The 12,429-nt window shown below is 39.8% G+C and overlaps 1 protein-coding gene across 2 annotated transcripts in view; it reads left to right on the top strand.

The window, feature by feature from the left end:
• CDH13 (cadherin 13) overlaps positions 1-12,429 on the top strand; it is a 421,556-nt gene that overhangs the window by 193,993 nt on the left and 215,134 nt on the right. For both annotated transcript variants that reach the window (XM_085071452.1, XM_085071451.1), the window contains exon 5: positions 5,771-5,923. In XM_085071452.1, coding sequence (XP_084927578.1) covers positions 5,771-5,923 — 153 coding nt within the window. The remainder of the gene's footprint in view (positions 1-5,770; positions 5,924-12,429) is intronic.

Raw genomic sequence — 12,429 nt, 5'->3', positions numbered from 1 at the left:
CCCACTGAATCCAGATCTTGATTTCTTTGCTGCATGCATGGATCTAAAGAGAACATTTGTAGCTCAGTCCCAGGGGCAGCGACTGTGGCTGCAGGGAGAGGGAACAGCCAGGCTTTTGTATTCCCCAGACAAGCCAGGGCAGACTTCTCCAGAGCTGAGCAGCAGATTATTCCAGCTGAAATGCTGCCCTGCTGCTCCCAGCCCAGGGCCAGAGCAGTGCCTCGTGCTTGTCTGGGTGCTGCAAAACAGGCCCTCAGTAATAAATTAAGACTTTGATCTTATTCAGAATGAAAAGCACTGTGAAATACCTGGGAAGAGGCGCTGTAAGGTGGGTCTGTTCTCTTTTCTCTCACTTGTTGTAGATTTAGCTACACATGTGGTGATTATACACTTTGTATTCTGTCCTAAGTCCTGAATTTCCGCAATTCCAAACCATGACATGAGGTAGTGTTGCCTCCTAATTTCTGCCTTTTTAAGTCTGTGAAAAGCTTTCAATAAATCTCCTCTATAAATCCAAATAATCCATTGGTTTGTTTGTTTTCAAGGGGATTTTTGACTTCTTCTTTTAATATTGTCAATCACAGTGAGATTTTCCCTAACAGCTTTGGAGTTACTCTGCCTGGCTGTCACTCACCAGAGTGGTCCTGCAATCCCTTAGTGACAGGGTTTGTAGTCAGTAAGCAGCAAATAAAATATGGTGATTAAATGGCTCCTAAAAGGCCAAATCAGCCAGAGAAAAAGCCAGGTTTTCTGTGACAAGGAACACTTCAAAGTGCTCTTCCTCTGAGATCTCAAAAATCTGTGTTTGTAAATTCTGTGCTGTCAGTAGGGAGATACTGTTGTGTACAGAGCCCTGAGTCTGCAGATATAGTTGTGAACTAGACTGCTAGGAACAGGGAAAGGGAAAATTATTTGTAATGAATCTTCCTGCTCTTTATAAATTAGGAGTAGAAGGAAGCTGAGGAATTACCTGCTACAAAAGATAATGCACATCTTGATGTGTTTATTGAATTATTTTGCTTCGATCTCCGAGCAAATGCTCACTGTTAGCTATTTATATTGGTTAAACCCTCAGATTTAAATCCCTGCAACTGCTGGGAAGGGTTCTTTGGGGGAAATTCTTGCATCTGTGTGCAACTAGGATAATGAACCTGGGGCTGAAGGGATCCTCCAGTGCCCAGGGCTCCCACATGCATAAATTCATTTTGTTTCACTCGAACACCTGTGTATCCCACTGCAAAGTTGATCTGAATTTTGTAAACATTGATGCATAATTATGATAAAAAGCCATTGTGCTGAGAAGATATTTTTTTGGTTGAATATCAAATATCCTGTTTGTTTTGATTATTCTAAAAAGACCTGGAAAATGGAGTCCTGGTGGTGAAAGAACTTCACTGGGTTTTAATATATTGTGTCGTTTTCATACATTATGATATTTTGTTGAAATATTTTTCTATGGAATTTATTGAACTTGCCAACCTTCAGGTTTACTGCTGTTTCTAGTTAGTAAAACACTGTGTTTTACTAATATGCTAAAGCTGTGTGCTTTAATTCTCCCAACGTTGTCCCTAAATTTGACACTTCCTGAAATGTTTTGCTTGACAAAGCTCGGAGTTTAAATGCTAAAAACATCTTGAGAATATCAGTGCATGATTTTTCATCGTTCATTTAATTTCAATGCCTGATTCTTTTTGACTCCCATGTTCCTTCTCTGAAAGTTAGTATAAAAGTTTCCATATTCAAGGATTTTCTTGCCTGACACCTGTGGAGTGAATGTGGAATTCATGGAATGAATTTGGAGAAAGTTCTAATAAGGGAAAAAGCCAAGGTCAGGTTTGGCCAACATCTGCCTTTGTCAAAGAGCAAAATGTGGCTCCCATGCTCAGCCAGTTTATCTAATATTTAATTAAAGAAGCTAGAGGTATTAATTTTTACGTAATAAATTATTAAACTCAGCAAATTATATAAATTCCTTTCTAGCCATGGGTTTTGTATGTTTAGCTTACAGTAATGAAGCAGTTTCTGTTGGTTAATGCTTTTGAATAACGATGGGAATATTTTGCATTTGTTTTGGTTGAAAGAGTATTTGAGTCAGCATGGAGCAGATTGAGCCTCTGACTGGAAAGAGTAATTTTCAGTATGGCAGGACAGGAAGTGTCTGTTTATTTATACAATACCTAAACAATGGGCCTAAAGCATTGTTTTGTTCTTCTGGAGCACAATGGTTAGAGGAAAAAAATAGTTCACCTTTAAATATTCCATGAATAAATTAATTTGCTTCCTAAGAGGCTAGGGGAAGGAGAAAATTCCAAAAACAAGCAACCCAAAAAAAAAATTAAAAAAAAAAGAGCCTCTCAAGAAAGGCACTGTAATGCTCTGAAATGGAAAGAACTGGGGCATGAACCAAATATTCCTGTCTGGGGGTGGGATTAGTTTTCTCATTAAAAAGTGAAACTATTATGATGCATCTAGAATTCACCTGACATCAAGAACTCAGAAATTCTGGGAGTGGTTGAGGCAAACCCTTGTTAAAGAATCAAACTGGTGACTGAGGATGCTGCTGGTTAGGACAGATCTGCTGGCGCTGCAGAACTGTGAATTCTCTCTCTCGGGGCACCGTGGGTTTTCTGTACTTCTATTTCTCTTCTTCTCTTGAGAACACTCTGATTTACTTTTGCGATAAACCCGAACAACAGGGGGATCACATTGCTGAAATGAGTTTAGCTGCAAGGGATACATAATGTCAGCTGGAAAACAGCGCTGGGGAAATACGTTTTTTTGGCCATGGTTCAGCAGGAAGCAGCTCCTGTCAGCTCCGTGATGCTCTGCTTGCTTGGAAGTGTCTTTGAGTGGAGCAGGATCACAGAGCCTCTGCCTTCTGCTGGGCATTGATTCCCAATTAATTAATAATTCCCAATTAATTAATAATTCCCAATTAATTAATAACTCCCAATTATTCTCCAGCATACCCTTGGATGGGAGAGGTGAGGGGAAGTGAGGGATGTCTGAGTCTCCATCCAGTGCTGTCCTGGCTGAGGGAATAGCTTTCCACAGTCCATGTTATGGTGGGATGCTCAGCTGGTGTCTATTCTGAGCCATCTGCCCACAAAGTCCCCTCTGAGCTGTGACATCAGAACGAGGGGAAATGAAATAGGTAGAATTGGGATGCTGGATAGAGTATTCCTGCTTTTCCCCATTCCCAGTGGGTGGCCTTAACAACCATTTCCTAGGAATGAAGAGCCTTTATATGCAACATGTAGCCACTGCCATATGGTGCAGACATTTTCGGCATTAGAACCTGCACTGAACTTCCTGAAGCTGCGAAAAAATTATGGAAATAACTCTTTCTGTCTGGGCCTCAGGTAGCAGTGACTGTGGGATTTCATTTATGTGCTTTAGAAGAGTAAAACCGAAATCCCAGAGTAAACATTCCAGCAGAAATAATCTGGCCTGCTTTTATCTCCGCCAGGATATTGGGAAAGTATTGTTCTGCAAATGCATTGTGAGCTAGGAAATGTTCCTGTGAACAGCTCTGTGTTTATGCCAGTGCCCAGAATCTCAGATCTGCCAGAGGAGATGTCAGACAATCCTCCCGTTTTCTTCCTTGCTCCTGTTGAAGCACCAAACCATATGGCAAATTAAGCCTGATTTTTATTAAACTTTTCATTGTGCTGAGCTCCGTGTGAACTGGGAAATGCACTTTCTTTGAACTATGCAGCCATTAGATAAGCATCTTAATTAGGAGATGTTAATGTTCTCCCTGACATTCCTGGGAGTTTGCGGCTCCCTCTTGTGGCTAATTAAGCGTTTTAAGGAATCTTCTGAAAATGAGTTTTTGTGAGTTTTTTTGAGGTGCCCACAGCTCCTGGGCAGACTCTGCCCAATATTTGTTTCTCCTTCTTATTGTGGATTGTTGTAACTGGCCATTGTCCTTATAATATGTTGTAAATTTGTCATAAACATTTTGGCAATGTTTGATGGCTCTGGTGGAAATGGCTGTAGAATGAACATCTCAGAATTAGATTTTTGTGCTGCCCTGGGGCTAATTTCAAACCACTGTTCTTATATAGGGAGGTGCACTTGGCTCGTAATAAGTCTCAGACATCAGGGCAGAAAGGATCAATCCATCTTTTCCCTACAAAAGTGAGCAATGGTCATGACACTGCAAAATTTCAAGCACAGCCTTATGTTAAGAAAACCATGTATTTTTAGGCTTGATGTAAAAATGCCAGAAATTGGTCAAAAAATGACCTGAACAGCAGGTAACATTTCAGCAGGAGCCATTGAGTTTCAGGTTCATCACCAAGCCAGAAGTCACAAAGTGACTTTGCCCTTTTGTCACCTGCAGTGTTGTCTGTCTCTGTGTTTTGGCGTGACTTACTCAAAAATACACAGAAAGAAAACTTCACCCACTAGTGTTTCTAAATGTTGGAAGGAGGAAGGAAAAAAGAGGTGAAACAGGTTTTTACTGTGAAATGTCTCCCTTCCCCAAAGGGTTTGGGAATCGAAACTTTATCTCTGAAAATGCTGATTTCCTATTTCATAACTCGTGGCAATTTTTCCTTAATTAAAAGAAAAGAATAATGATTATGGAGTGAAGTCAAAATCTCACTGCCCAGTAATCTGCAAACCAGCATTGCTCAACCCACAGCAATAGGGCAGCAAACATTTATTTCCTCAGGGACATTATTAAATACCCTGCATATTTATTATCTCAGAATTGGAGAAGGTCCAGATTTCTAAGGCCACTTTCTCCCTTCCTCTTCCTGAGCTGTAACTCAGACCAGCATATAAATTTTTGACTTAATATTTCTGCGGAAATCAGCGATACGAAATTGCTAGAAACAAAAGAAGGTGAAACGGCAGAGGGAAGAAACGGCTTGGCAAGATTGTCAGCCTTAAAGGGCAAAATTAATTTATAATCCTTCAGATTCTGGTGTGCAAATACAAATTTGCAAAGCATGTAGTTTATAACTGACATTGTGTTGCTCTGCAAGTTTGTAAATGTTACTGGCGTTAATATGAGGCTGCCTGGAAATTGGGTTTTTAGGGATTTGGTTCCCATGGGAAAATAAGGTGATAGCAACAAGGAGTCTCCGTACATTCGTGGGTGTGTGAATATATAAATAGAAATTGGGAAATTGGGAGAGTGGACTAATTCCAGCTGTGTGACTCAGGAGAGTTCTGAGTAGGGTACTCTGATATTTTCAAGCAGAGTTTTTTCTCTTGATTAAAAATCCGTGGAAAGGAAGAGCATGAAAAGAAATTGTAGGGAAAAAAAAAACAACCTGAAAGGAATGTATTTTTTAATGGCTTCACAATGACTAATAAAATAATATGAGATGACTCTCTGGTATGGTAAGGGTTGTTGTGACATAAGAGTGCTTCATGGCAATCAATAGAATATATCCTTTTTTGTAAGTTTGTAGCTCTTCTATCAACTTAACTAAAAAAGAAATAGCATTAAATGAAATGTCAAATTCAAGACACAGAGTGAATACAGTGATGGAATAATAGAAACTTTAAGTAGTGAAATTGAAGACTCTAAAGATAAGATAGGAACTAGCCAAGAACATGAGTAGCTTTTCCAGGGTTTAACACAAAAATTGCACAGCGTCGTGTGAATGATTGAAATCGTATTTTATAGTTACATTTTATTGGCAGGGAACATAGCTCAGCGTTAGTTAAAAGACTGAAATGACTTACGTGGTTCTAGAATGAGTTTAAAAGATTTTACAACGTGGCCTGTCACTTTTTCCCTGCCCTGCAGGTCATCAGAAGCGAAGGGACAGAGGGAGTGAAGTTTCGACTCTCTGGAAAGGGAGTAGATCAAGACCCCAAAGGAATTTTTAGAATCAATGAGATGAATGGGGATGTCTCCGTGACCCGAACCCTTGATCGAGAAGCAATTGCCAATTATGAGGTGAGTGCTCAGAGCAATAACATCTCTGCCTCTGTGTTGATAGAATGTATTTTTTGAATGTGTATTTGCTCCTGAAAGATCTGCAGTTAAATTGAAGACTCAGTTGCAGCTCCTGTCCTATCAAATTTTGAGGAGACGTGTTTGTCCTTTGGAAATGGTAAATGTGCTTGTTTTTCATGCAGTTGAAACTTCTCTGCTTTCTGCATGGAATTTCTGTCATTTATCTTCAGTGGGAATGCTGTCTGAACATTGTGTATGCATTTGATTTGTGAATGCAAAATTTTATTGGGACAAAGGAAGATCTCTTGGGGAAGTTGCCACTACTGTAGTACAGAATTATACATTTTTATTATCAAATGGTCAATGGAAAGTACACCTGAATGCCATTTTTAGTAGTGGGTGTCTTTAGCAGAGATAAAGAAGATTCTGATAATATGAAAGTGTTACTTATGAAATGTACAATACCTACAAAGATCTTACTAAAGGTTCCTTTCCTTGTCGATAAAAATGTTTCTCTCCATTGCATACCCAACAAAAAGTCTCTGAAATCTGCAAAACAACTGCTCCACAATATCCTGAAATGCACAAAATAAATGGAGGATCTGTCAATTCACGATTTCTATCCAGCTCTGGGAATGTGCACTCCCAGAACTTGTCCCTGACCGGTTTGATCCCAAGGAGCAGCAGAACTCTGAGTGCTCAGCAGTCAGGAGATGTTTCCTCTCATGTCCCAGCAGAGATTCTCTCCCACCCTCTGGCAGAGGCAGTGCATGGTGCCCTGACCCCTGTGGGACACAGGCTCTGGGGACAGCCCTGTGCCATCCCTGACCCCTGTGGGACACAGGCTGTGGGGACAGCCCTGTGCCATCCCTGACCCCTGTGGGACACAGGCTCTGGGGACAGCCCTGTGCCATCCCTGATCCCTTCATTTTGTCTCCTGCAGAGCAATAATCACCACTTTGTACCTCCAGTGCTTTTCCCTCCTCCTCTGGGAGAGTTTCCCGGTTGGATGATTGGTCCTACTGCTCAAACAGCTCTGCTAAAATTTACCATATGCTGGTTTTCAACACTTAAACTTCTCCTCCTTATCTGGGTCTGCAGTGAATGTATGTTAAGCACTCACACAGGATTTATGGGAGTTGCTGACGTCCTTCTTGCAAGAAAAACATTGCAGTTTCTCTTTTTAACACTGTTCCTTGTCTTCATTTGCCAGCTGTTTCTTATTTTATCAGTGGCTTTCCACCTTAATGTGTTGAGTATAAACCTTGAATATTTTTTTCCCCTGGAAAATCATAGTAGACTATTCAACTTCATGCATCAAACCCCAAATGGCCCTCCTATCTTGATCTGGCAAAAGACATGCTGAAATTAAGACAAAACCATTTCCCTAGAGGAGGCTTTTTGAAGCAATGCAAGTTTCCCACAAGAAATGTGGTGCGGCAGGTGATCCAGAGCAGTGTGAATGTACAGCCTCAGAGGCTGTGCTGCTTTCTGAGCTGTTCTCCAGCCCTTTGCTCAGCAGTTCATACCAATCCTGCAGCCAAAAAATGGAGTTGGGATGTTGTGTAGAACCCTCAGCTGGGTTCCTCTGAATGCAGCGCGTTGTTTTCCAATAAAGATGTGTCATGGTGTCAGGAAAACACCAGGATTTTCTCCCTGTTTTCCTTGGTACACTGAAGGATGAATAACCTGAATAATCCTTGAATTTCTCTCAGAAATGTTTTCTTGTTTTGTTTGAGCTTTCCCCTGCCCAGCACTCTTGTTCTGAAAGAAAAAAATTTGAAACAAAGGGCAAACAAGAAAAGAATAGATCTCAAGTTCTTTGCAAGCCATCAGGCTATCAAGTGTGTAATCAGAGGTAAGGATGAAAAGATAAAATCTGATTGAATCCTTCAGCTACACAGAGAGATGCTACACTTAGTGCATATGTAGTCAAGGGGTGAGAACTGAAAAATGTCAATAGGGCACAAAACAGAGCTTTGGTGACCACAGTATTTAATAGAAATTTGCAGATTGTACCACCTCAGAATGTTTTAAATTAGCTAAGATTATTTAATCTGTTAAAAAAAATATTTTTTTCACTGAAAGTTTGAAAATCTGCGTTTTTTCTGCCCTCTTTCTCTTGGAGGAATACTGAAAGACTTGTAGGATTTTTTTCTTTGGATTCATAGCAATAACATGATTAAATTAGAGAATGCTAAACTGTTTCTTGTTTGTTCCCATCTTTCTGTGGTTTGCTTTTTGGTATTTTATTTCTAACAAAAGTTAGAAAATATTTTAAAATAGAGAGAAAACATCTGTCTGAGGGTCAGGGCCTGCCAGTCTTTTTGGTGGAGCCCATTTGTGTGGAAGTTGTGTTGAGTTTAAAATTTGTTTTTTAGCAAAAGGAGGAATGTAAGGCAGGTTGTATTAATGCCACCCTCTGAAATAAACTTATTTATTCTCTTGGTTTATGAGTTTATTTCCTATAAAACTTTGTGGTTTGTGTTCCTAGAGGCCAGGAAATATCAGTCAGCTTCAGTTTTAAGTGAAAGCTGCTTGTGAAGAAGAGCAGGAGGATTCAGGGCTGACGTTATACCTGACAGACTGGTTCAGAAAATTGTGTGGTAACTCCTTTTTCCATCGAAAGAGTTTTGTTCAAAAACATCCTGACAGGAATTCTGCAGGTCAGAGTACACCAGTGCATTTACATGGAATGGTTTTACTTTGGGGCTTGCTGGAGCTTGTTGACAAAACTGCTAAATGATGCTCTGAAGAGGGGCTTAAGCAGGCTCTGGGCATTTATTGGATTGCTGCTGGGTTGGAGAGATAAGAGGCAGCCTAGAGCCCCTATTTAGAGGGAGCAAAAGGTGTTCCCTTGTACAAATATGCTCTCCAGCATGTTTGGTTTTCTCTCAAGATTTGAATAAATCAGACTAAGAAATTCCAGACAATGGCAAATAGTTGATTTGTTTACTACTGGAAAGTGCAGATGGGTAAAAAACAGGTGAAGGAGCTTGCTGGGGAGATTTAAGATGGATTTTCAGTGCACACCATCCAAAACCTGCCAATAATCTATGCAATTCAGAGTTCACTTCAGACCCATAGTCTTTTCTGATTCCAGCAGAGCTTAGAAATATTAGTGACTTTTCTGTTCTTTCCATTAGCAAAAAAAAAAAATTAAAAATCAAGTGTTTCTGTAAAGAGCTGTGATAACAGAGCAAAGCCATTCCAGTGAAGCTGGAAGGCTACTTGTGCTCAGCGTTGATAAAACCCTAGTGAATTGGGAAACAAAGGGTCAAACAGAGGGCCAGTGAAAATAGAAGTCTGAAAACCAGTGATTATGGGGTAATCTGTTATTTCAAACCCCTGGGCTCGTTTTCAAAAACCTCAAATTTACCTGGATAACGTATTTGTAGGCAGAATGCAGGAAAAAGCAGGAAGAGCTGCAGAAGCTGATTGCCACCACCAAGATGACAAAAAGTTGTTGAGTTACAAGAACTACCTGTTGTTCTTTACTCCAAGTTAGGTAGAAGTGCAGAAGAACTGGTAGCTTTTTACTATTTTTACTTTTTTACATTAGCTTTTTACTGTTCATGCATGAGATTTGGGGTTACAAATCCCAGCTATTCTATTCCTCAGCTCCAGGACAAAGCTCCAGTTGCAGAATCATATTTCCCATGGAATCCCTGCAGTGAAATCCAGTCCTGGAGCCTCTAAAGCACCACTCTGAAGTGCCCCTGGGGTGTTCCAGCTGGGACTCGAGCTTTTGAAGGATGTTGCCATCTTTGATAGGCAACAAATGTGTGTGGAAGAGAAATAATGGGAAAGTGATCCTCTGCAAGCATGAAATGAAGCATCTTGATAAAACCCTTCAGCGGCAGTGTGCAAATTAGAGCTGTGACCAAATCTACCTAGGCAATTTGGACTGCTAATGAAGAGTTAGGTTTAATTATTTTCTAAGCAAAGAGCTTTATTTGCTTTAAGAAATACTTAACAAGCAGAGGTGTGAAATCAACCCTCAGCTTTTTTTATAATGACAGATCACACCTCTGTGAGAGGATTGGTAGTGACAGACTGAGATATTTAGAAAACTTGTGTTAACAGGGCTGAAAAGGACTGAAAAGCAAACCTGGAGTGTGTGGTTCTGTGGAGAATTGTGTTTATGTGTTGGATAACAAATAGACTGAGAGCAGGGTAAAGATTTCAGACCCATCAGCAGCTCTTTAGTGCCTCACTTTAGGTACATGGTGAGGGTGAGGCTGCAGCCCCAGTGGGCTCTGTTTCCATGTTTAATAGGGAATTTAATGGAAAACAAACAATAGAAAATAGGGAATAGGAAATAGGAAACAAATAATAGGGAATTTAGTAGGAAACAAACAGTAGAAACAAACAATAGGGATTAGGAAATAGGAAACAAATAATAGGGAATTTAGCAGGAAACAAACAGTAGAAACAAACAATAGGGAATAGGAAATAGGAAACAAATAATGGGGAATTTAGTAGGAAACAAACAATAGGGAATAGGAAATAGGAAACAAATAATAGGCAATTTAATAGGAAACAAACAATGGGAATGTTCCACAGCGATGAGGAAAACCAGCTTGGTCAGGTGCTGAGGAGTGCTTTGTGGGAAAGATTTGTAAGTTCTTTAATGCATGTTTGCAGATAAGAAAAGTATTACTGTAGCAAAACCCTGGAAGTGAATGGCTGTAATTTGTTGTGTGCAGAAGAAGGAATTTGTCGCCTGTGTAAGTCCATTGTGGTGCAGCCACATCCCTTTTGGAATGATTTATCATCCCCTGATACTGAATCTCTGCAGTGAGCTGGCTGGAGATCCACAGACAGCACACAGAAACACAGAAATGCTGCTCCTTCAGAAGGGAAATCATGAGTTTGCTTTTAACTGCAAGAATCGTCTAAAATGGATTTTAATCCTGGTTATCTGCTCTGGCAGATTTGGCTGAGGTGTAACTGATCTGCTCCGTTTTTACCTGAAATCAGCTGATGGAAAATGTCAGACCCAAATCATCCCCTATAAAAAAGATGATAATTTTTTTTATTTTTATTTTTTAAAATGATTTTTTTACCCTGATTAAAAAAAAAATGCACTCAGTCTTTCATGGCAAGAAGGATTTGGTCTTGCAGAGATATAAATTTCAGTCAAATGTGTTTGATTTAATTAAAGGATCATTAATACACAGAGCAAGCCTGTTAAAGTACTGATGCTTTCAAATTGCATCTGTTGCATCAAAAAATCATGGAGTAATGACAGAGTTCAAAGTTTGGGGGAGGAATCCTGGCTATTCAGCAAGGGGAAATGAAAGAAAATTTTACTGAAAAAAGTTCTTGTGAAGGTGTAAAACATAATTATTAATCAGATAGAAAATTGTTTATATACATGAGCTACAACCAGACCAACTGAAATAAAGCTGAAAATTCTGACAGTGAGGAAGATCTCTGTAGTTTGTGTTGCAGGTGATAGGCAGGGAGTGCAGGAGATAAGTGGGTTTTTTCTTCATATTGTTAAGTTTACATATAGATTCATGAATGTGTTCACATGTTGGAGCACTAGGTAAATTCAGGAAGGCAGAAACAAACCCAGCAGAAGCAAAGTCCTGGATGCTTTGATGAACTTATGGATAGTCAGACTCCTGAATTCATGGAGAACTTCCTGGCACTGATTGTTTTCCAAGGTCAAAGCCAAGGTGATCACCATGGCTGTGGGCATAAATCACATAGTTGGGTTTATAAATTTGGAGTCACATTTCTTAAAACTGGGATTTCAATAATTGCTTGTGCAGTTGGGACAGAAATGGGCATTCCAGCTACTGGAAATATTTCTTTCCCAAGCTTGGTTTATGGGATAAAGAGAAAGTCTGACAGGAAGTAAAGCTAAAATTCATGCTTTTGCTCTGTCTATTCTCCTATTTTGTCTCGGGGGAACCAAATATTCTATATAAACTCTCTAATTTACCATACCTCGTTGGTTTTTGCTGGCAATAGCCTATTCAATAAACACAGTATGTAAATCAATACATCCCAAAGTTATGAGATATCAGCAGGGTACTGTGATTCCTTTCAGAAAGCAGCAACATCTCATAGAATTCCTGTGGAAACCCTGCAAAAGTCAACAGTTGGTTTTGTTGGAGGGCATTGGCTTTATTCTGAGCTCTGACTGCTCACGTGGCTTTGGCACTCCTGCTGCTCAGCAGCACTCTCGTGTCATTTGTAGCAGGAAGAGAGAAAAAATTGGTAAAAAAGAGGAATCAGCAAAGCTTTGTTTATAACCTATAACTGTCAAGGCAAGGCAGTGAGCTTGGATTTCCATCCTAAAAATAACCCTCACTCCAAACCAGGAAAAATTAGGATTTTCTTGTTGAGGGGTGGGAAAATGGAAATGTAGAGCAGTAGGAACTATGTAAAACTGTGAGTTTATTGAGACAGTAATAAATGACACACGATTTGTTTGCATGGTTGTTTAGTTTTGTAGTTTTTTGGCTTGTTGTTTGGGGTTTTTAAAATTA

Source organism: Lichenostomus cassidix, chromosome 11 (assembly GCF_008360975.1).
Source record: "Lichenostomus cassidix isolate B80296 chromosome 11, HeHo_3.0, whole genome shotgun sequence".
NCBI lineage: Eukaryota > Metazoa > Chordata > Aves > Passeriformes > Meliphagidae > Lichenostomus > Lichenostomus cassidix.
Note: the sequence above shows the minus strand (reverse complement) of the source record. Positions and strands in the feature narration are given on the sequence as shown.